The sequence below is a fragment of the Solanum tuberosum genome, unplaced genomic scaffold (assembly GCF_000226075.1).
Source record: "Solanum tuberosum cultivar DM 1-3 516 R44 unplaced genomic scaffold, SolTub_3.0 scf00101, whole genome shotgun sequence".
NCBI classification, from domain to species: Eukaryota; Viridiplantae; Streptophyta; class Magnoliopsida; order Solanales; family Solanaceae; genus Solanum; species Solanum tuberosum.
Genome location: NW_006239029.1, coordinates 932,267 through 957,619, shown reverse-complemented (window position 1 = coordinate 957,619; position 25,353 = coordinate 932,267). Strand labels below are relative to the sequence as shown.

At 32.1% G+C, this 25,353-nt stretch overlaps 2 protein-coding genes across 3 annotated transcripts; both read right to left on the bottom strand.

The window, feature by feature from the left end:
• Nucleotides 1-1,512: 1,512 nt before the first annotated feature.
• LOC102583204 (uncharacterized) lies at nucleotides 1,513-7,001 on the bottom strand. Of its 2 annotated transcripts, none has more exons than XM_006348992.2 (7): nucleotides 6,740-7,001; nucleotides 5,845-5,885; nucleotides 5,683-5,746; nucleotides 5,406-5,594; nucleotides 3,353-3,424; nucleotides 2,017-2,195; nucleotides 1,513-1,926 (listed from the first exon to the last, which is right to left on the bottom strand). In XM_006348992.2, exons 1-7 carry the CDS (start codon nucleotides 6,887-6,889, stop codon nucleotides 1,803-1,805), a joined length of 819 nt encoding a protein of 272 aa, XP_006349054.1. In that variant the 5' UTR covers nucleotides 6,890-7,001; the 3' UTR covers nucleotides 1,513-1,802. The 2 variants fall into 2 exon arrangements, with proteins under 2 accessions (XP_006349054.1, XP_006349055.1); XM_006348993.2 differs by having other exon boundaries at nucleotides 5,683-5,751; nucleotides 6,740-6,789.
• Nucleotides 7,002-9,126: 2,125 nt separating this feature from the next.
• On the bottom strand, nucleotides 9,127-17,482 carry LOC102578987 (lysosomal Pro-X carboxypeptidase-like). Its single transcript, XM_015309429.1, has 9 exons — nucleotides 17,078-17,482; nucleotides 16,327-16,513; nucleotides 15,563-15,696; nucleotides 15,348-15,460; nucleotides 14,572-14,812; nucleotides 11,834-11,989; nucleotides 9,965-10,044; nucleotides 9,817-9,866; nucleotides 9,127-9,319 (listed from the first exon to the last, which is right to left on the bottom strand). The coding sequence occupies exons 1-9, from the start codon at nucleotides 17,480-17,482 to the stop codon at nucleotides 9,171-9,173; spliced, it is 1,515 nt and encodes a 504-aa protein (XP_015164915.1). The 3' UTR covers nucleotides 9,127-9,170.
• Nucleotides 17,483-25,353: the final 7,871 nt, after the last annotated feature.

Sequence of the window (25,353 nt, the reverse complement as noted above, 5' to 3'; positions counted from 1 at the left end):
TTTTTGGTAGTTGTGCTTTGCACGTCTGCGCGGCTATGTAGCACTTCCTTTGTTCAAATTAACAGTAAGTTTAGCTCAAAAATTTATCCCAAAATAATTGTTATTTTAGAAAATATAAGATTTCAATTGACAATTATTTTCAATTATATCTTTAACTTAATAAACTACTCTATATTATTATTATTATTATTTTTAATGATAGTTAAAAAAACTATATATTTGGTAGGTGCGTAGCAACAGGGTTGGTAGATTACTTTGATTGTTAAAAAATTTTGTTAGGTGAAAGTTAGATGTAATGGTACATCAGTGATCATCCTTATTTTGTTTTCTCAAATAATAATTAATTTTATTCGTTCCTTTTTACATAATTTAGGTCAACAAATTAAGAGGTTGAAGTTTGATATGTCTAGAACTTATAGGACTAGAAATTAATTTTTAGTATGTTGTGGTTTTTATGTAACATAGGTGAGTCTTAGTAGATACTTGAACAGGTCTATTGAAAATAGTCTCTCTATCTTCATACGGTAGGAGTAAGGTGGCACACACACCACCTCCCCAGAAGTTACTTCTTGTGGGATTACACTGATTGTGTTGTTATAGATGAGTCTCTCTATCTTCACAAGGTATGCACTTCAACTGTTGCTGCGATTCATTTCAAACTGTCGGCTAGTCCCCAGGGCACGGGGATGTCAAAAAAAAAAGTTTCCGAGGGACGATTGGGTCTTTAACCATGCTAATGCAAGCATTAGATCCCCGTGCATAACTAATACCATGGATTTTTCATGTATTAGTAATACACTCCTCGCTACACAATAGAGTGTTTATACATAGCATGAAAAACTGTACCAAACAAAAAACTAATAATACACAAAGGCCAAAGCTAATGCATGCATTATTTTTACTAATACACTATGTTAAACGACACTGGAAAGGTTACCAATCAAGACTACAGACACAGAGTCATATATTGTATTTGCCAGGGGAAATATGAGTGGTGAACTTTCCTTGGAACAATTATGACCGCAATCCAAGCGGTATAATGTAGGCAGCCAATCCAGACACAAGTTCCTTGCTTACAAAAAGATTTATAGAGAGAATCAACTGGAGCTTATTTAGGATTGATTTTTCTTACCTGAGAGTCTTATCGAACTCTGTTATTGTTAACACGAACAAGTAGTAGTGACTGAAAGAGCTGAAACAACATGATGCAATTATAAGCGTCTCATTTAGTTAAGGGATTTAGGGACTAAGCATGTTGAGGAAGTGTGAATTCATCTTAGTCTTAGTATGTCGGGTATACCTCTGGCAAAGCAATTTTTGCCATTTACTGGCTAATTCCACGGCTCGAACCTGTAACCAACTTTATCGTTGATCCAACACTTACTATGGGTCAACTATTTATGCTTCCCCAAGTTTTATCATGATCACCGACCACCAGTAGTCTCATCCAATAAAACCAACCAGAATGTCGATGAACTAAAGCAAATGGAGGAGAAATATTTAACATCCTTCTATCAGAAAATGCAAAAAATCAATATATGATTTTTCATGGAATCCATTATTGTTAGTCCTATGCCACCCTGAAGAATGTACTTACAACATCTATGTTTCATGGCTCACAGCCAATTCAGTTCAAGGAACTTGTCCAGAATCACCAAAAATGTATATAATTTAAGGAAAAATACAGCAATTCCGGAACAGAACAAGGTACAGAAGAAGCACAAAGATGAAACATTTATGAGGATTGAAGGAACCTGAATCCACCTAAAAAAGAGGTCTCTCCAAAAGCCGTCTAAGTTTTGTTACTTTGATTCCTCATTCAGCAGAAAAGAAGTACAGGAGAGAAGTGATGACAGCTCTTCTTCTGTTGCTAATCCAGAACCTTGCCATCGTATTCTACCGAATTTGTCAACCAAGAACATGTACCTGTAAATTTCATACAGAACGGAAAACACTTGTAACTCAATTCTTCTGCTTAGTCAATAAGGAAAACCGAGAAATGTTAGCACTTCATACCCAGTCAGGAGATTCAGTATTTTAAGCTCTTTCCGGAAATAGTAATGGTCTCCAAATGAATAAACAATCTGTCTATGCAAGACATCCTTGCTTTCATGAGGGTTAGATTTCCTCATCATCCGAAGTAGCAGTTTCTTCACAGGACTGAGTGTCAAAAACCATGAATCTATCAAGGAGATCTGCAAACAATTTAAAGATTCATATATTCAAGGTCTACTCTATTATGACAACCAGAAACACAGACATCGCTGCCTTTTACATGCATATATTCCTTTAAAAAAAGGGCATTTACAGAGTTTATTCCAAACCACTTCTTTTTCCGTTCAAGAAGTGTGAAATATCCCCAAGGTTTGTCATAGAGAAATTATAAGCATGCTGTAGAAGAGCTACATCATCAAAGAAACCTCTTTCTTCAGCATAGGACATCTGCCTTATATATCTACTAGAACTTGCTTCTCTAGATTCCAATTATTTTTTATCAGTTCATATAGATAGGAGGTTGTGGAAGACACAAATTAGAGTAGTAGAGTGTGGTTTCATTTATCCTTCCATACTAGTTGCCATAGCGTTACTCCTGTAATTTCTTGTTCCTCTATTTCTGTTACTATTTGTCGCTTCTTGTACTTTGATTACCATATTATTTGTTGTAGTTACTATTCAGAATGCTTTGTCATGTTTTCTATCGTAGTTTGCCGTGGCTTCTTCATTTCCGTCATTTCCTTTCCGGAGTTGCTTTGAACTGTTTTTCCTCAAGCCGAAGGTCTATCAGGCACTCTACCTCCAAGGTAGGGGTAAGGTCTGCATACACCAACCCTCCCTAAACCCCACTCACTTTGTTGGATTACACTGGGTATGTAGTTGTTATATTTGTTGCGACTTTAACAGTTTACTAATTTCCAGAAGAATGCATAGCAGTTAGAAACATGTTTCTTTATGTAATGTCACTACACTTCATGAAAATGTCATAATTCTGAGAATGTCACTATTACACAAAAGAACCATAGCTTTGAGAGTGAAATTAAGAGTCACTTATCCCAATTACTATCAACTCTAAGAACATCCCAAACCCACATAAAGAAAAAGAATTATTTGAAATTCAAATCCTCTGAAGTATTAAATCCTCGTTGAATCCCCAACAATCAAAAAGTAACGTAAGTGAGGAAGGGTATAGTATGAGAGACATTTTAAATAAGAGGAAAGTCCAAAAAGCACAAGAGACTTGAGTCTTCGGGCTATGGTGATCTACAGTTGTATAAAGACCTAAACCAGGTCCGATATGTAAGAGACATGCATGAAGAAGTGACATTCTTTCATCTAAGAATTAGTGCTATGATACCTCATAGAGCTGAACCCTTTTGGAATCTTTGAATGTATCCAGAAATGGCTTACTCCAAGAATCTATCATTGCCTGCCAAAAGTGGTCAAAATTTCAATAATATAACGAGAAAAAAAAGAAGATGTAATGTAATAGTTGTTGTTTATACACCAAGTGTTAAATCAACCTGCATTATATTAAGATAAGCGTGGGACAAGATAGTTTTTAACTATTTTTAACCCACAAATGCTGCATCAGAAACTTCTATTCCTCAAACTCTAAGCATTAATTTCATATTTATGAAACATTAAGGTAAAGCCTACGTGAGATTGTAGTTAAGCTAATGGAGTTGTACAGGGTGTTTGGATTGGCTTATTTTACGTGCTTTTGGCTTTTAAGCTCCTTTTCTAATTTTTGTGGTGTTTGGGAAAGATGAAAGTGCTTTTAAGCACTTACTTTTAGGCCAAAAAAGTCCAAAAATAAGCTAAAAGCTAGAAGTTGGGTATGACCAACTTATGGCTTTTAGCTTATAAGCTATTTTAAAGAAGCAAATCAAACACCCTCGTAGTCTCAACTCTCAACCCTTTTGTTAAATGTGTAGCAACTAAATGAAATCTATCCATTCATTCCTACAAAGACATGCATGAGCCCACATTGCCTTTTTCTTTAGGTGGAAACATTAAAAAATCCTGCCAATAGACACATCTTTGGTAAAACTTTAAAATTTTCAACCTACTTATAGTTATAGGTGCTTATTTCATAATATATCCACTTGAGGTATGAAACTGAAAATTACTGTAGTAGCACTAGTGTTGATAGCATTAATTTTGATCAACTTTAAATCATTTTTACAGTTAATGCAACCGAACAACCAACAACCGTAAGGCAGTCAATGATAACGCCCCATCATTTGATAAACCACTGATAAATATCCTAAGCTCTGAGGAATGTAAAAGTCCTTTGGACTTTCTAGCTGTCCAAGATGACGCCTCTGTTAAGACACCATATTGTTACAAAACTAATTAGGGAGACCAAATGATTTCTTACTGCGCTGATAGAGGTTCTTTCGTAGACAGGCATGCTCAAAAAGTAAAGATAATCAGTAAGTTGGATGATAGGATAATCATAAACACATGCTGAAATGTGGTCACCACAAGGATGGAATTTGATCCTTAGAAGAAACTTGAATGACTGAGAAATTCCCAGAATGATTGACCTTTTCAAGCTCCTGGAGAGTTTCCAAGGAATCCAAACAAGTGAGGATTATTTATGAAGAAACTTGAATGACTGGGAAATTCCCAGAATGATTGAACTCTTCACACTTCTGGAGAGTTTCCAAGGAATCCAAACAGGTGAAGACTATTTATGGTGGCATGGGCACAACAAAGGAAGATACAGGGTGAAGGAAGGATATAAACAAGCAAGTCTGGAGAGTTGAAGTGCCACAAAAAAGTGGCATGCTTCACCTAGCTGCTAGCCAATGAAGCAATTCTGACATTGAACAATGTGGCCAAGAGAGGTATATCCGTATGCAACAAATCCTTAAGTGGTAAGGATATAGAGACAGTAAGACACCTCTTTCTACACTGCGATTTCACTGATCAACTGTGGCAGATTTTCCTTAATCTCAGAGGCATTTCTTGGAGTATGCCTAGTAAGATTGATGAGACTCTTTTCAGTTGAGAGGAGGCTGGAGTTGGGGCTACAAACAGAGAAAGATGGAGGATGATCCCTGCTCGTATATGGTGGACAATATGGAGAGAGAGAAATGATAGATGTTTTGAATATAGGAACAACAACCTGCAGGAAGTCAAGCTTAAATGTATTTTGTTGTTTTGTTTTTGGTGTACAAATGTCTATTCCAATGAGACTAAGTCAATCATAGATGTTTTAGGGTCCATCTGGATCTGTTTTAGCATTGGAAAGACTATACCCTTTTCTTCTTTTTTGTAAATATGATTTTTCAGTACTTAGGACTGAAATACAAATGTTACTAGTGTCAAAAAGGATAATCATAAACACAAAGATCACCTTTACTTCACCGAAACCAGCAATCAACTAGAGTTGATCTAACCTGTGAGCTTGCACGGAAAGAAACACACATCAACGACGCCTTTGATGCTTCTAATTTATTTGCCTCAACGCCATCTCCAGTGGATGTGATGGGAAGCTTAAGGTTTGAACCATCCGAGTGAATCACTTCCAGAGCAGGAAACTTCACCGCCACCATTGCTGGAATGATAATCTTATTTGCAGTTGCAATCTATATTCCGCCAGTTCCATCACGGACACAGCAAAAATGTCAATAAAACTGAAAAAGCAACAGTTAAGGTAGTGATTTTTTGTTATACCTTACCACCATGTTCCTTCAACTCATTTATGTCAGCAAAGTAACCACGGTTCATCTCATCTTTACTGCCCTAAAGCACATAATATACATAAAATAAACTTCAGAGTCCATTTGATGTAAGCTTAACGAGACAATAAATTGGAAAGGAAAAAAGAAGACTTACAGCCGAGCACGCTCTTTCTCAATTGCCTCCTTGTTTCCTAGCTGTAATCAAATGAATCTTCAATACTCAATACAAGACAGATTTCTACTATACTCCTACTGTCTAATAACAGTTGTTCTTTTAACTTTGAAAGAAAGCAATCTCCAATACATCATCCAATGGGAAGAGATGCAAATTTTATGACTTCTCATATAGTTTTTAATATTTGGGAAGTCGAGAAAGGGGACTAATAGACAGCCTTTGAATCCCAATTATACAGGAATGAATCCACAACCAATTAGAAAAATGAATTCCCATCTACCAAAAAGTTGAAAGACAGTCCATAATTTTTCATTTTATAATTTCGATATAATTTTGCTAGGTATTTTAACTTCTACTTGAAAAAGAGAAGTTAAAGTTGAAATGATGCTTCAAGTAGTATTTCTTCAAGTGAACTAATAATTTCACTCAGAAATCTTCCACTTGCGCAGTCTTATTTTTCAATTGAAGTTCATGTCCAAACACAACTTCAATTTCCAAATATTGTAAGCCTATTCTTCAGATTGCTACTGCTTGGCTAAACATTGTATTCATCAAAATAATACAGTACAATACAACATGATACTTTTGCTTTTATAACTGTGATGTCCGAACTGGCTTGCATGCACCTCAACTAATTCTACTGGGCACCTAATAAATCACCTAGTTTCTTTCGCAATTAAACCTGAAACCTCATAGTTCTAAACACAGTATTATCCACAAGGCTACACCCTAAGATGCCAATACAACATGATACATTACAAAACCATACATAACAATCATCAAAACAAGCTGTAACTAAATTTGCAGATTTTTGCATATTACAGAGCAATAGAGAGACTCCGAAAAAAAAGTAACAGAGTTTCATTGAACGAACCTGGTAAATATCGAAAAAGCGATTGGAAGTCCATCGATATGGATTCTGTAAAGCTATTAGAGAAACTAATTTCTCTTCTCGCTGAAATTTTTTCCTTGAATTGAGAATTGCAGGTGTTACAGCTGAGCTAAATCTCTTAAGCTTCAACATTTTCAATGGTGTTTTTGTCTTCTTATGCGATTCTCCAATAGGTTACAGGGATCGGGAAATGGAGAAGACTGAGGAAGTAGACGAGGAAACGGGTCAGTATTGTGGGCTTTCTACCTACACGGGCTAGGCCCATGTTAGAGAACTCAAGAATCCAAATCTTTAGGGATTTTTATACTAATAGGAATATAGGATGATTCAAAATCGAACCAAAATCGATATCTGAAATGAAAAAATGTTATTGGTAATAGATTTTTGATTTAACGATTTTTGATGATGATTTTAGTTTGTTTTGTTATCGGATTATCGATTCTGTAAATATTTGAGATTTTTAGTTTTTCTTAATGAGTTAATCGATAACACGGTAGTAAATTGCTAAGTTATAATTATACCCTTCGATATATGAAGTTCTTCCCTTAGGATTTAGTTTCATATACTTTTACTCCTCACTGTCTCAAACTCTTAGGTATATTCTATAAGTGGCAAGTGTTTGCTTCTAAGCAAGATGCAATCTGCCAACTTATGTGTACATAGTTCATTTGGTTTGTCACTTTGTTGTAAAGTGTTTTTTATTGAAGAATTTTTTTGTCTGTGAAATCATAATAGTTAAAATGAAACCAAATTGATAACGTTTAACAACCGACAAACTGATAAATCAATATCTTAACGGTTCCATAACGATCTAGTATATGTTTACAAATCGATAAATCGTACCGATAAACTTCAAAATTGAATCGAACCATGTGTTGTTTTATACATTAAAAAACTTCGAACTTATCCAATTCAAATTCAAGACAGATTAAGAAAGCTACATCCAACCAGATTAAGCTCATCATCCCAAATTAAAAAAGAAAGAAATTAATAATGAAAGACCAAATCTTTTTTCTCATCATTTATAAAATGACTTTCTTATCAATGGTGTAAACTCCACACTCTCCACCCCATCCGATGTCGTTTTGCTAGGTATTAGTACAATTATTTAAAAGATAATATTTATTTATTTACTTATCAAACATTAAAAAAAATATTAAGAGCTTCACTAGCTTTTTAAAAATAAATATTTTTTAGGAAAATATCTTTTTATAGAAAATAACATCTTCCTTCGTATCAAATACACCCTTAATTTTATTTGTTTTTACTTTGTTGGAGTATTTGAGCAATTGGTAAAGTTATTGTTATATGATCAAGAGATTACAAATTCAAACTTTGAAAATAGCTTGTTTTAGAAATAATGTAAGATAAAATTATGTATAATAAAATTTTATAATCCAATATTTCTTTAATTCCGCACATGGTGAGAGTTTAGGGGTCGTTTTGTGTGAGTGATAAAAATAAATAGTATTGAGGTAAAATTTTGGTGTCTTGTTTGGTTACCATGTCTGGAATAACTTATCCTGCCATTTATACCATAGTAATGAGATAAATTATCCTATATATATTCTAGGAAAATTTATTCCAAGAAAGCTAATCCCAAAATAATCAATTTTGAGATAACTTATTCTCAACCAAACGATAGCGTATGAGAGTACCTTTAGTTGAGTGGTAGATGCGGGCGCGCAATTGACAAACACCATGCTTTCATTGTATTACATCTAATAACGTGTGTGTGCATGTGTGCTTTGAAAGAGGGCCCCTAAAGTATTGTGTCCACTTGAAATACTAATAGCAATGGATAAATTGATATAAAAACTTAAAATTATATGTTTAAGTGATTAGAAACGAAGTTAGAATTTTAAGTCGAAAATTTGAATTTTATAAGAGGAGTAATATATTAGACTCTGTATATATCAATAATTTATACATATTAAATAAATTTTTCAACACATATACATAGTCATAATCAAAATTATTGAATTCTAATAAAAACGTAAGTCAAACCTAAAAAAATATTTACACACGTGGTCAATATTTATATAGGTAAATCTCTTTATATATACATGACAACTATAATCTACTCTCACAAAATAAAATTTAGAGACCCTTTTTGTTTTCTTCACTATCATTATATAAAACTTTTTCCACCGATTTTTTAATGTTCGGCCATTTCTAGCAAAGTCTAAAGGACATATGATAATATATATATTTCTTGATGATAATGAAGTAACTTTAGAGGATAAAAACTTTTCTAGTTTTGCTTCAAACATGTAATAATTAATTGATAGAGAACATGTATATATTTCTTGATGATTATGAAGTATAATTTAGAGAATAACTTTGATACTTTTGCTTCAAACATGTAATTTATATTCTTGTAAATACAATTAATGGACTAATTATTGTTTAATTAGTGCATTTTGCCTTTTTTGAGGGCCTTGAGATCAGCATAATGCTTTGTTATCCATCCTTCAATGATTTTAACTTCTGTGTTCCTTTGCATGGTTAGCCATTCTGGATCAGTTGAGTCTTTAGAAAGAATGTCTAGACAATGGGAACCTACAAAAAAAAAAAAGAGAAGAAGAAGAAGAAATTAGAGTTGACATGTATATTTACAAGAAAAATAAAATATTTGTTATTCACCCGGCATTGGATACTCATTTCGATTAATTTGGATTCACGCTTTGTTTGTGCATTAAAGGGGAAAGCACTTGGGTAAAGCTTACAAAAGTAGCCACTTTTCAGCTCTTGTGACTTAAGGTTAGTTATTGTAATTGAATTTCACCTGTGAAATTTTTGAAACTTTATGACAATAGCTATTTTTTAAAGACATGGCCAAAAAGTAGCTGGTAGGTGTTGTTTCTACGAAGCTCTTGCTCATAGGATTGTTTTTATGAACCTAAAATCTCTTAGTAAGGGTCGGAAGAGTTCTATCCATTTCATCATGACCTTCGATTATTTACACGAGATATTAAGAAAATTATTTATAATTATCTTATCAGTAATTTGATGATGAAGTAAATGTCATTTTCACATTATTGTAAATATTGGCATACCGTTACGTGTGTGGACAGCTTGTACACTATGAGATATATCTTGCAAAACCCTAAAATAGAAAAAAAAAATTAATGTAAGAATAAATAAATAAAACCAAATAGAGAAAAAGAAAAAGAAAAGTATTGTGTGGGGGTGGGGTGTACGTACCCTGCACTACTATAAGGATCTCTTAGCCCATTAGAAAATATAATATTGCTAGCAAACCTTTGAAGAATTAATTTTATGTCCTGCAAAATCCACTCATTTAGTAAGTTCACAAATCTAATATATATATAAGAAAAAGTAATAATATGGAAAAATAAGCATAATGAAAGATTGTTGTAAGAGGTTGATGTTTCGGGTTCGTGTCTTGATGATGAGAAAGAAGTCATCTTCGATAGAGAGTATTCTATTCTTTAAATATTATCCGACTATGTTGTTCGAACTTTTCAAAAATATTTTATACTCACATCTCATATCTTTAAATAATGCACTACACATCCGTCGTCATTATGTAGTAGCCCAAGCAGCATAACTTTCCGACATGAATCAAACATTCCCCAAAACAAGTACTGCGCCTTAAAGATAAGTGGATTTTTTATGAAATTTTTTCGAGGGAGGTTTATGGAATATAATTTCTGACCAACCTACCTCAAAAATTTCCATGGGAAAGTCACTTGTTGATCATAGTAGTGTATAAAAATATAATTATATATATATAATTGACACATGTGCATGCATAATATGTATATGCAGGGGCGGAGCTATAACATGATAAGGGTGTGCACGTGAACACCCTTCGTTGGAAAATCACACTGTTTACGTAAGTCAAAATTTATTAAATATAAATATATAATTCATTTTGCACAACCTTAACATTAATAGAGGCTTTGGCGCAGTGGAAATAGTGTTCAAAAGGAATGCTGAGGTTGTCAGTTTGAATCTGGTTGCTATTATTTTACTTCTTTTGTTTGTCAAAATCACACAATCCTTTGTGGGTCCACCTAATCTCAAGTTACTCTCGCAAATTAAAGTTATAATTTACTTTCTTATTTAGGAATCATTACATATTATTTATTTTATATTTATTTTCTCCATTTCAATTTATATGACATTGATAATTACTATGTTTTATATTATTTTTTATATAATTTTTAAATATATAAATTTTGTTTCAAAACCTATTATTGTTGAATTCACAGTCTAAGTTCAAAAATTTAAATCTCAAAATTTTAAGTGTGCTACATAAATTGAAAAAGGAAAAATAATAAATTTAACTCAAACCTTAGTTTGGATATATATATATATATATATATATAAAATAGTTTAAATGAGTTTCTACTTAAAGAATTAGAAAAGAAGGTTATATGCAATTACATTTCTCCATTTCCTCTAAGTAGGTCATCCGGAGTTTGAAAAAATAATTCATAGGGGTTAATTTTTTCATAGTTTCATAATTGAATTTGGAGATTTGAAACTTTTAATTAGAATTTTCACACATTTTCTATTAGAATAAAAGAAATTTAATATACATACATTGAAATAAAAAAGTAGCATAATCGATAGGTTGAAAAGTAACTTTAAATTTAAGTAAAAGTTAATAATTTTTTTTTGAATATGTGCATGTGTTCAAAAAAATCTCGACCCAGTCATTATAAAACTATTATTTCAGTTGATATAACTTATCATGTATTTTTGAAAGCAAACCAAATTAGATATTTTTTTTCAGACGTTGTGTTTAGTGGAAATTTTTTTATTGACAGTGTTGATAGTAAAGTCCTTAGGTAGAACAAGATGGATATAAATCCATATACCAAAAAAAATTTGTTCGTTGCCTTCAAAAAATTTGCACACCCTTCATAAAAAGTCAAGCTCCGCCACTGTGTATATGCGCTCGCTCACGCACTACATATATTATATGATTGCATGTGCATCATCACGTATATAATTATATATCGGATGGAAAATTAAAAAAAGGTGAGATTACCATTATGATAATTAGTAAATTAAATTTAAGTATGAGAAAGATGTACATACTTGTCCTCCATAATAAGTTGTGATCCAATGTGGACGAGGTGAGACACCATACTTCTTCTTGCAATCTTTTATGAAATTATTCAAATTGAAAGGATCTGAATAGAACATTGTGTCATTTTCCCCACGTCCTACCGGCATCACCATCTCAGTGCATGTCTACAAAATAATAAAATGAGTAAGTTTATTCGTATCTTGATTATTTCATTACATAGTATATACTTATTACCTCTCATATATTAACACGTACGACATCGAATAATTCTGACTATGAAGGCAGATAGAAGAAGACATTTGTTGTATCTGGTGGGATATAAATTCCCGATCTTCAAGGTTTATATCTATTTCATTGATCTCTAGGCTACAAACCCTTAGGTCCATACTATCAAGTGCCTATTATTAGCTCTCACCAAATATTAGATAAAACTATTCATCAAAATTTACACAGATAAAAAAAATCGTCAAATATTTTTATTTCTACTGAAATTTGGATCATGGTATCCAAAGTTTGCCCCAACGACTTAATTGATCACTCTAAGCCACACTTTTAGAAGGCCTTAGGTACTTATAATCAGGTACCTCCTATTGAAGAAGAAGGAGGCTGATGATTGGAACATGTCAAAGGAACAGGTCCAACAAAGCTGACTGACGTGTTGAAGAAGAAGGAAGTTGATGATTGAAACGTGTCGAAACAGGTCCAACGAAGCTGACTGACGTGTTTACAACACTGTTGTAGAGTTAGAGTCACACTATGATTAGACTACTTATATCGATTAGGATTATATTACAACTAGAATTAGATTACTATTAGGATTATAGTACAACTAGGATTAGATTATTTATAATTGCATTATTATTATTATAGTAGTAATATGTATTGTAGTAGGTCTCTAAGTATAGTTAATTTAGGACTCTACAATTATTTTTCTATATAAGGAGTATGTACTTAACAATTTTAATCATCAATACAATTCTAGACGTGAGATTTCTACATGGTATCATAGCTTAAAAACTTTTCCGCTCTCTGAGTATTGATGAAAAAAAATCACACGTTAAATTGCAATGGACCCTTTTGTCGACCTCCTCACTTCACCAACTCATTGCCGCTTGCTCCATTAAACTTAAGTTAGCAAACCACCTCATATGGAGGACACAAATATCCCAATTGATTCAGGTGATGAAACTAACATATCTTATCTATGAACCAAGTAAAAGTAGTTGTTCCACTGGACAGACTTCTAGGGAAGTTGTAGCGGTTGAGAAGGATGCAAAAGATAGTGGCACCATTGATGACTGGAAGGAGAAAGATGTGTTGCTAAGGAGTTGGTTCTCAGGCACCTTGACCGAAGAAAGCATGTACCTAATTGTGAGCTGCTCAACTACCAAGGAGATGTGGGAATGCTTGAAAAAGCTTATATTCAAGCAACAAAAGTAATTAATTTTGCTAGAGGTTTAGGTCTCAAATACAAAACCTTTAGGACTGCCATATTAGTCAAGGCACCATATTCCACCCTTAATCAATTTGTTTATGCTCTCACGAGTTTTGATATAAGGGAAGATGAAGAAGAGGTGTCACAACAAAATCACAACATAGTAATCAAAAAGGCAGGTGAAGAGGAAACAACAACATCAACTCCAGAGAAACATATTTCAAGCCTGCTGGACAGGGAACAAGTTCTCAGAATAGTCAATATGGACCACCAGGTTCTCTGAACAATAAAAGTTTCCAAAGTGAAAATAAGGAGAGGAATACTATTGAGTCATGTCAAATCTGTGGTAGGAACAATCGTACTACTCTTAAGTGTTTTTACGGGTGGAATTACTCGTATCAATCTACAGATGAACTATCACAAGCAACAACTAGACATCACATTCATATCGAAGCATTGACAAAACAAGTTTTTGCTGGGTATTCGAAGCAAGCAAGGAATAACTGTTCCCTCTACTCTCTAGCTTGAGGGGAAGTGTTGAAGAAAGAGGAAGCTGATGATTGGAATAGGTCCAACGAAGCTAACTGACGTGTTGAAGAAGAAGGAAGCTAATGATTGAAACATGTAGAAGGAACAAGTCCAACGAAGCTGACTGACGTGTTTACAACACACATATTTACAACACTGCTGTAGAGTTAGAGTCACACTAGGATTAGACTACTTATGTCGATTAGGATTATATTACGACTAGTATTAGATTGCTATTAGGATTATAGTACAACTAGGATTAGAATATTTATAATTGCATTATTATTATTATAATAGTAATAGGTATTGTAGTAGGATTCTAAGTATAGTTAACTTAGGACTCTACAATTCTCTCCCTATTTAAGGAGTATGTACTTAACAATTTTAATCTATCAATACAATCCTTGATTTCTCTAATCCTAGATGTGAAATTTCTACACTTACTACCTCCCTTCATTAGTGTCGAGCAATTCTGATCCCATCAAGACTTCAGCATATGGAGAAAAAATCGTCTATATTTTTTTGTTTTAATTGTGATTTGAACCCTATATCTCCAAAGTCATGTGTATTATTCATGTTAAATAGACTACTATGTCAAATTCCTAGGTGTTCCTAGTCAGATCACTTATAAAGTAATTTCAATTATATTTAATTAATAACCTGATAAAAATAGTAACTAACCTATTATATCTTGATACAATGCATGTAAACTATATTTTAATATAATCAATATATATAACTTAAATTCTCGATTAAATTAGTGTGTATTAGTATAAAACTTACTTGCCATCTCCATCCCAAATCTGTTTCACTAGGCTTGGGGTTCATGTTGTGACAAGACGAATTTCCTTTATATGCAACAATTCCAGCAAAAATTCTATCAAGCATATGACTTCCTTTTGGTGCACCATCAATTCCACCACAAACTATTGTTACTGGGTAATTTGGTGGGCTGTTATACTGAGCAGCCTCGGAATACATTGAATCCAAATAATCCTTCAACTCAAATGGATCATTCAACTTCCTTAAAAAACAAGAAATCAAGACTAAATAAATATAGAAATAAAAATAAGATTTTTTTAAAAAAAATTACACAAACAGATAAAAGTGATTTGATGATGAATTACTCAAGTGAGATTTGTAACTTTGAATATAAGACATGTAATAGATACAGTAGACCTAATGATGTAAAAATTACTTACATTGATGATGCATGTATATATATAATTTTTGCAAAGAAAGTTCTTATACAAAAGGATAGGTATCGATTAAAAATGTAAAATTTCTAATCATGAAAATAAAACAGATTGCATGCTCTAATAGATAAAGATAACTTAATAGTATAATTTTTTTTCCTGTTTAGAAAAAATATACTGTCATAATATTAATATTGATTACTTGCTACAATAAATACAACTGTTTAATAATGTAAAAAAATATTATCATCAAATCAGCCAAAAGATATTTATACGTAAATAAGTTTTTTTTTTTTACTAGAATAGATAAAAATAGCATAATAATATGAAAATTATGATAATATATATAACTTAAACTCTTACGAACAAGTCTTGAATTTCCGACTGAGATAGGAGAGTCCATTTTTTCTAGAAGCAATCTTGTTAATTATTTCCCATGATTTTCTTATATTATGGTAACAACTCTTACTAGCTTCCTGAAATAATTATAAAATTAATTAACTTGTTAGTTAAAAATATAAAAAATAATAAAGGACTTATTAAAAGTTAAAAAAAATTAAATTAAATAGATTTCTTACTTTAAAATCCCTTGACACAACTGAATAATATCCATTTTGTGGAGTGATATTATCAAAATAAAGAATTGGAGCTGATGAAGCTAAAGCACCAAGAGCTATATGTGGATACTTCATTCTAAACCAAGAAGCAAGCACTGCAAAATAAAATAAAATAAATTAGAGAAAAAGTTTTGATAAAATTAAACTTTAAGGGTGCGTTTGGTACGGAAGAAAAAATATTTTTGAAAAAAATAAGTGGCTTTTCTTACTTATTTTCTTGTATTTCAGTACATAAGTAAAATATATTATTCCTCTATTTCAATTTGTTTGATCTATTTTTCTTTTTAGTATATTTCAAAAAGAATGATCCTTACCTTTTATAACGACTCTTTAATTTCAACGTTTCACATGACATGTTTAAGACTACAAGATTCAAATTTTTTATTTATTTTCTTTATCTCCGTGTCAAATCAAAATAAACCAAACAAATTGAAACAAAAGAAATATCCTAAAAGCAATTGTATATAATATAGATAAATATTATGGAGTGGAGTGAGGGTAAGGTCGTGTGAGGTAGTGGGGTGGAAAAATGAGGTGTGTTGGACGGTAGGAATAACGACAGAATCAATATGGAATATCACTTGTGAAATGTATTTCTCCTACTTCAAAAGTTCTGACCAACACAACATGAAAAACATAAAAATATTTTCTTCATACCGAACACATCCTAAATTACCTTTTTTTTTTAAAAAGAAAATTAAGAAGGGGATATCCTTTTTCCTTACTTCCTCCATAGGATCCTCCAATGACAATAATTGGAGAATTTTTTGCTGAATATTTTTCTTTAATATGTAACAAAAGTTCTGCATAATCAGCTATAGCTTGTGCTGAATTGAAATATCCTCTAGTATCTTCATCATTTACAGCTTCTTCCATCGTCTTAAATGGTGTTGATTCTCCATAATACCTATGCTGAAAAATAGTTTGCCAAAATTTTTAACATAGCATAAAGCTAGCATATATAATGAGAGAAAAGTCAAAGAAGATTCAAAATCTAGGATGTATTCTTAATAAATAATTTTGATCTTGAGGACAAGAAAATACCATCATAGTATTTGGGCTCAATTATGATTTTTTTACTATATTCTATTATAGCTCACTGATCAAGTGCTCTCACACTAATGATGAACGCGGTTAAAACAACTAGTGTAAAATTCTTAGACACTCTCATTTGACTATTATAAATTTTGAAGTTCAAACATGAAATTTAAAAATTTGAGTTTTTGAAGTTGTGTTTTGACATGCATTTTACTTTTTAAAAAATTGAAGTTTTTTCAGATTTTCAAAAACTGATCAAATTAATACATGATCAAGCAGATATTTAAAGATAAAATTTCAAAATCTGCTCTTAAAATTTATGGTCAAATGCAAATTAAGTTTTAGTTAACAGAAAAACATGACAAAACAAAGTAAAATGAGTTGGTAGTTTTAATTGATACATATACTTGATGGAATATAATTAATGAATTTAATTACCTCCATGTAAACAAGAAGAGCCTTAAATTGAGGTGCAAAATCAGTGAGAAATCCAACACCAAGAGGGTCTCCATCAATAGAAGATTCAGCACCAAGATAGGCAAAAATTGGAGAACTTGAATTGGAACCACCCCAATACTTAGAATTAATTATATACCTTTGTTTAAAAGTTGAATAACTTTTTGGTCCATAATTAAAATGATCAAGTGTTTGTTTATAGTAGTAAGTCTCAAATTCTTTTGGAAGATCATCATTTGTTGAAGAAAAAAAGGTATTAGAATGATCTTGAAGTATATTTTGAATAAGTGGTGTTAGTCTTGGGATTTTATGGGGTTTTGAAAAAATTAATGATGTTTTTGTGAAGATCAATAAAAGAAGCCATTGGAATAAGAAAATTTTATTCATCTTCATTGCAAAAAATGAAAAGGACTTTGGTAAAGAAAAAGAATGTTTCTTGGTGATTCTATGTATCTTATTGTGGATGTATTTATAAGTATTGTTGATAAATATATTTATTATCTTAAAAAGTATAAGAATAATATTTGAAATTATTTGTATCTATTATTAAAGATGGTCAAAAGAATTTATTACATATTATTATATTATACTATTTTAGCCTTATTAATATTTTTCTCTGTCCACTTTTATTTGTCATGTTTTGAAAGTCAATTTGACTAATTTTCAAAGTTAAATCATATTATATTAATTTGATAATTTAAACAAAAAAATTAGATATTCAAAAACTATACAAAAAATACTATTAGTTGCAATTTTTTGCATATCAATATGATGGAAAAATACATTATAAAATGTTAGTCAAAGTTTTTATAGTTTGACTCTAAAAAGGAAATTATGACAATTAAAAGTGGACGGAGGTAGTATTATACTTACCATGTGATGCATGCATGATTCAATAATATATCTAACAATTTTTTTTTCTCTTATTCATTGTCCGACATTTGTTCTGAAGCTCGATTCATCTGAATTCGTTGTTCCTATAGCTAAGATTCATTAAAAGAGAATACCTTTCTCTATTATGATTCTGTCATTAAGACCTACTAATCTAGATTCGCGATATCTAAGGTCTATTAAAAGGTTCGAAAAAACTTCATGTTTATCAATTTTTTCCATTTTCTAGGACGGTCTAAATTCAGGGCTTATGATTATGGAGTAAAACTCATAAATAACCATCCTTCAACCCCTATAATTAAAAAATATTCAATGTCATAGGATGAAAAGAGAGTCTTTCGAAAACAACCCCTCTATTCCAGAGATTTTTTTTCCTTTATTTCAGAAATAGATGTAAACACTACTAAAAAACTTCTAAAAAACGACGGACGACGTCGCTCCAAAAAGCGACGCCATTAGCCACACTATCCGTCGCTTTTTTTTTTAAAAAGCGACGAACGACATCGCTTAGTCCGCTTTTTTTGCCAACTATATATATAATTAATAATTAATTATTTAAAGAAGCGACAGACAACATCTCAAAGTCCGTCGCTTTTTGGTCAAAATATTTGGTCAAACATTTAAGAAAAACGACGGACATCGTCTCTTAGTCCATCGCTTTTTTGGTCAAAATATCGGTCAACTATTTTTAAATAAAGTGATGGACAAAGAGACGATGTCCGTCGCTTCTTTTAAAATATCTTTAACCAGATCGGGATTTCCATATTTGTTCTCTCTCTTCACTCTATTCTCTCCCTTCTCTCTACATTCCGTCGCCGCTGCCTCCAGTGGCCGCCGCCAGACGCTACCTCAACTCGTTCCCTCGCTGCCTGCCAGTCGTTGTCGCCGCTGCCTCTCTCCTCTTTGTTAAGGTTAGTTCCTAATTTTAGGTTTTTTACAATTCTTGTGATTATAGTTGATTTTTAGTTAGTATATTATTGTTTTAGTTTGTTGGGTTGTGTTTAATCAATTCTTAATTTGATTTGATTATTGTTACTTAGGTATATAGAATTGAAGATTTTTGAATTTGGGGTTTTTTATAAATTAGGCATATTTTGAATTGGGCATTGTTAGTTAGTGAATGAATTAGGATTTTTGTTAGGGTTTTCAAGATTTTGAATTAGGATTATTATTAGGGTTTTAAATTGAAGATTTTTGAATTTAGGATTTTTTAAAACTTTGATTGATTGTTAGTTAGTAAAGTGTTAATTTGAAGTTAGATTAGTAATTGAAGTGTTTTGAGTATTATATGATGAATGTTTGAATGTTATGAATATATATTGAAGAATGTTTGAATGTGATGAATAGGTTTTTTTTTTTTTTCAATTAGAACTTGACCTATAATTAATTGTTGAATTAGAAGTTTATATATAACTAATTTTATAGATTAGATATGAACTTGAATTTAAAATTTGAACTTGAACTAATTGAACATGGAACATGAATATAACTATTGAATTTAATTAAAACTTGAACTAATTGAACTTAGAACTTGAATATAACTAATTCTTGGTGACCTTAATTGATTAGAACTTAATAATTAAACTTAATTAGAACTTGAACTTAATTTGAAGTTAATTAGTTAGAAACTTTGAACTTAATTTATAATAAATTGAACTTAATTAGAATTAATATAATTAATTATTTGAAATCTTAAACTTTATTAAAATTTATGAATTAATTAAGCTTGCACTTTGTAGATCTTGAAATGTAGTATTTATGAACTAATTAATTAATTTATATATATATATATATATAAAAGTAATAATAAATATAATTATTAAGTAATTATTATAAATTATATTAACAATTAATTAATGTAGTAAAAATTATTATTTAAATTTTATAATATAATTGAATATCTATATTTTTTGTAGGTGGATCATCGTTTGTGGATGTATGATATGCATTATGAAACTGGTGCTGGTTTGAAACCTGAATTTATTGACGGTGTTAGATATTTTATTCAACATACAATGACACTTGACATTTTCAGAATAATGGATTGGTTAGGTGCCCTTGTATTGCATGTAAGTGCTTAAATTTTTTTAAACCAGATACAACTATGGTTCATTTGTACCGTAATGAATTTGAGACTAGATAGTTATATGGATTGATCATGGAGAAGGAGATGGATTGGATGGTATGTTTTATAATTCGATGTCTGTGGATGAATATAATATGCTTGCACCACATGGCAAAATTAGGGTTGAACAGGATAGAGTTGAACATGATAGGGTTCATGAAATGATCAATGATACTTTCGGGGTTCAAGGTGGGATGGAACCCGAACAATATTTTGATGAAACTCCTAATGAAGAAGCAAGACGCTTCTATGACCAATTAGAAGAGTGTAGTAGTCCACTATGTGAAGGGAGTCTGCATTCTGCCTTGTCAGATACGGTTAGATTAATGAATATTAAATCAGATTGGAATGTTCTTAATGTGGCTATGGAATAAATGGTTGATCTTTTGGGTGAACTAGTTAATCCGGAGTTTAACATACCTAAGAACTTCTATTAGGCAAAGCATTTAGTTTCCAAGTTAGGATTGACGTATGATAGAATTCATTGTTGTGTTAATGGTTGCATGTTGTTTACAAAACTGATAGTGAATTAGAAAATTGTAAGTTTTGTGGACATGCTTGTTATAAGAGAACTCCGGCTGAAAAGATGGTCCTAGTTAAGGCGATGCATTATCTACCTTTCATTCCTAGGTTAAAGAGATTGTATGCATCGATGAGGTCTGCCCCACATATGAGATGACATCGTGAATATAAAAGACCGTCGGGTGTGAAGCATTTTGATAATGTATATCCTGATTTTGCAAATGGGGTAATGAAGTCATCTATACAGAATTTTCCAAATGGCTGAGGAACTATGTAAATGTGCAATCACTAAGTATTTAATAATATATTCATGTTATACTAAATTATATTACTTGAACTAACAATCACGTATGTTTACGATGAATACTCAAGCGTCCAAGTGCAATTAGTGAAAGAAGTAGCACTTGGACCTGAATCTCAAGTACTGACAATGAATAAGTATTGTGTCAATGGTTTAATTTCAAACTGAAGAAGTTTCTAGGAACAAGAAAACAAATAATAGTGGTGTCTACATACAAGGTGATGTTGATGGTATTGGCCAAACTATTGAATATTGTGATGTCATTCATGAGATTATTGAAGTGTGGTATTCAGATTGGCCTAAGAAAAAGATTGTATTGTTTCAGTGTGAGTGGTTTGACCCATCACATAGAGGCACAAAAGTGGACCATCAACATAATATAATTGAAGTTAAGCACACCAGGAAATACATAAGTTATGATCCTTTTATTATTGCACAAAATGCTAAACAAGTGTATTACGCTCCATATCCATTGCGTAGAGACAAAGCTGATTGGTGGGTTGTTATAAAAAGTAAGCATGTGGGAAGAATTGAAATTGACAAAGTCTTAGATGTGGCGTATCAAAATGATGTTGAATTGGAAACCACACTACAACATCATCAGCACATATTAGAAGAAGTATCTGATGATGAGATAATGAATGTTGAGGAAGATATATCTGAGAATGAGGAAAATAAATTATTTGATGACGAAGAATGGGACGATAATGAAAATGAAACAACTGAGGAGGAGGAAGAATGGAACGATAATGAAAATGAAACAACTGAGGAGGAGAAAAAATGGGATAATAATGGAATTGAAACAAGCGAGGAGGAATAGTGTAGAATGTATATATAATATATGTAAGTTAGTGTATTTTGTCTAATTTTATTTAATTTATGATATATATATATATATATATATATTATACATGTAAATTTGCATACAGATGTCATCAAACGGTGACGGTGATAGACATCGCGAGCATCTTGGAGTTAGCCAGACTAAACAGGCAAAAAAGAAGAAGTCTAGGAGACCCATAGATCTTGAAGATATTTTAGGATCTATTTCTTCTGCGCCAGAGCGCATCAGCCATGATACTCATTTATTTGTTGTTTCGTTTGGTACAACGAATCCTCGACAATATTATCCTAATTACCGTCGATCAGTCGATGCTTCCTCTACTTTATAGGAATTGCCTCCACGACGCTACGAGGACCTACCTTTACAGGCTATTCGTCGACTACGACCCTTATCGGCAGGTACTTCATCTCCTCAGTTATCTGGCATGAGAATTGGAGATTCTAGTAGCGAGCAATCAGATGCTATGGCCGGTATGCCTTCATGGACTCAGCGTTTTGTGCATCCTGATGTATCACCTTCATCTACAGCTAGACCTAGTGCTACAGATGATGAGATGCCTGCTCTAGCTCCTGGCCAGAAAAACAGACTTGGTAGAGTCATGATTGAGCCAGATGGATCATCGTAAGTTTGTTTTGTTATCTATTTGTTAGTTTATTTTATTTATTTCTTATACTTTAATATATTATTCATGAACTAACATATTTATTATGTGTTTTGCAGGTGACATCCTGCAAAGGATGCTGCCTAGACTTTAAAAGAATGTGTTAGAAGACTTTATACACAGGCTTATCACTCTTGGAGCGAAATTCCAAACAGTATATGCCACCCGATGTTTAATGAATTTAAGGTATATATTTTTTAGTTTAGTTTAGTATACTTTTTTTTCTTACTATCGATCTAATTAACGCTATTCAATTTTTTTTCAGACTATGTGTACTTGGGAGCCGCGAGGTACAATTGGTCATTACGATCACATTTGAGAGGAGGGCATCCGCCAGACTGTCTAGCTAGCTAAAGAAAGTTTAGGATACTGATGAACATCCGGATTGGATGTTGCCTCATGTTTTTTATGAATTGCGTTTATATTGGAACACAGATAAGTTTAAGGCAATGTCAGAACAAGCCAAAAGGCTAGAGGTAGTCTTAAGGGTGGCTCATTGCACACCGGAGGTGCAAAGACCGTTGAAACAATTGCAAGAGAGATGGTAAGTTCTAATTCAAACTTTTAAATAAATAATTAGTTGATTCATATATATCGTTATAAATTTCAGTTTCTATTTATAGGAAAAAGAATTGGGGTGCACTCCCCTTGGATCGGAGGTTTTCAAGAAGACTCATGTCAGGAAGAAAAAAAATGAGTCAAATCCGGATGTGTGAGTGGAGGAAAGGACCGAACGAACTTTTGTAAGTTATGTAATATGAATAATATATATTAATAGTGAATATATTTATGATATGTATATATATTGATGTCAATTTTTATCTTTAATATGCAGAACGAGTTTCATCATTACGTCGCTGAGAATCTAGATAGTTCGGTCGAAATGACACCTGAACTGTCCACCCAACTTTGGAAAGAAAAAGTGGTAGGGGGACACACAAGGGTAGAGGCTATGGTCTAGGCTCTAGAAACAATGTAAGACGACTCCATTCAGGCTTAGAAGGTATTGGATCGTCACGTCAAGCCAAGACACTTGACGGTGTTCAGATAGCTGCTATGTCGGCTCAAATAGCACAACTTACATCGGCACTGACAGAGTCACATCGGCACTGACAGAGTCGAAGCGGAGAAGAGTAGCTGAACAACAAAGCATGAGTGAGACCGTTCAGCAAATTAAAGAACAAGTGATGAACCTCACTCGTCGACCTACTACTTCGGCTCCCGAGGACACCGACGACGACAGTGATAAGGATTATTATGTAGATCCCACTCCCTAGTTTAGGTCTCTTTTAATTTATGAACTTTTTGAAACTTTGAAACGAATTTTGAAAGACTAAAGTCTTTAAATTGTGATTTAGATACTTTTGAATGTTAATTTAAGTTTGTTGTTTTATGTTTTGTGTAGCTTGTGTATAATGTTGTGTTTTTGATTGGGCTAAATTGAATTGAATTGCATTTGCAGGTGGATAGCAGAAAAATTGCAGAAAAAATGACGGACAACGTGGTTTAGTTCGTCGCTTTTCTGGGTTTTATTTTTTTTTAAAACCCAGAAAAGCGACGGACAGTGTCCTTTAGTCCGTCGCTTTTCTGGATTTTTCAAATAAATAATTTCCAGAAAAGCGACGGATAGGGTCCTATAGTCTGTCGCTTTTCTGGGATTTTCAAAAATAAATTTTTTAGAAAACGACGGACTGCGTCGCTTTTTGGAAATTAAAAAAAAATGAAAATTAAATAAAAGCGACGGGTCGCTTTTGTTAAAAATAATTTCTAAAAATAAAAAATAGAAAAATGACACAGTTCGTCGCTTTTTAGCGACGCTGTCCATTGCTTTTTGAAAAGCGTCGAGCCAAAAAGCGACGGAAGTGACTGCGTCGCTTTTCCGACGATTTTGACCAAAAAAATGATGTAGTCCGTCGATTTTGGCCGTCATTTTTTGGCAGTTTTTTAGTAGTGAAATTCTATGTATATTTAATCCTCTTTAAATCTGATTTATGGAATCACACGAATTATATATGTATTCATTATCATAGAATTGGACTCTAATGGGGAAAAATTAAATATTTTTGGTCTCTAAAAAACTTGGTCAAAGATGTTATACTTATGGTTAAGTGCATTTATTCTAAAAATAAAAAAGATATCTTTTTTTTTCAAAAAAAGATGACTTTAAATCATGAATCACATTGAGCCTTTTATGACCACTATTCCAGTTTCATTGAGTAAAGCTAAGAGTCTTTTATGAAACTTTATCATTACTATAAATAACTGACTGGTTGTTACAATAATTTGGCTTTTATTAGACACAATTAGTATACCACTGCAATTTGGAGGAGAAACAAAGATTTTAGAGAAAAGAATAACAAACTTTTTTTAAAAAAAAAATTACAAAATTCTTCATCCATACGAAAAATAAATTGATCTTGAAATAATAACGACTAATTACTCTTGCTATAAAATAAATTTGTATCTTATCTTTATTACATATTCTTCTAGGAACAATTTCAAAAGAATCGAACTGACCAATAAAACTATTAATTTTAAAGCCCAAAATAAATAAGTTTATTTTTTCTTCAACCTTCTACGTGAATACTTGATCAATTAATATAAGACAGAGTGAGTATATACTCAACCACTTGCAATTTCATCATGATTAGGGAATGTATGTGTCACGACCCGAGCCTACACCCTGGACGTGAGCGGCACTCGAGAACCATTGCTGGTCTCCAAGTGAACCCTCATCCTGGCTGACTACAAGCGGAAAACTTATTTAAGCATACAAAGCTTAAAAAGTTAATAAAATTCATGAAACTGAAATACAAAGTTTTGACTCAAATGAAAAACTCTGAATAAAATAATATATTCAACTCGCCATAAAATAGGCAACTTAAGTCTTTAAAACATTTAATAAAATAAATGA

Excerpts from the sequence above, each read along its gene's own strand:
- LOC102583204 (XM_006348992.2), bottom strand. The coding sequence starts at position 6,889 with ATGTTGAAGCTTAAGAGATTTAGCTCAGCTGTAACACCTGCAATTCTC. Across the intron at positions 5,886-6,739 it reads GCTTTTTCGATATTTACCAG|CTAGGAAACAAGGAGGCAAT; the intron begins GTTCGTTCAATG and ends ATTTGATTACAG. Across the intron at positions 3,425-5,405 it reads CTTTCCGTGCAAGCTCACAG|GCAATGATAGATTCTTGGAG; the intron begins GTTAGATCAACT and ends CACTTTTGGCAG.
- LOC102578987 (XM_015309429.1), bottom strand. The coding sequence starts at position 17,482 with ATGAATAAAATTTTCTTATTCCAATGGCTTCTTTTATTGATCTTCACA. Across the intron at positions 9,867-9,964 it reads GATCCTTATAGTAGTGCAGG|GGTTTTGCAAGATATATCTC; the intron begins GTACGTACACCC and ends TTTCTATTTTAG. Across the intron at positions 9,320-9,816 it reads AGCTGTCCACACACGTAACG|GTTCCCATTGTCTAGACATT; the intron begins GTATGCCAATAT and ends TTTTTTTTGTAG.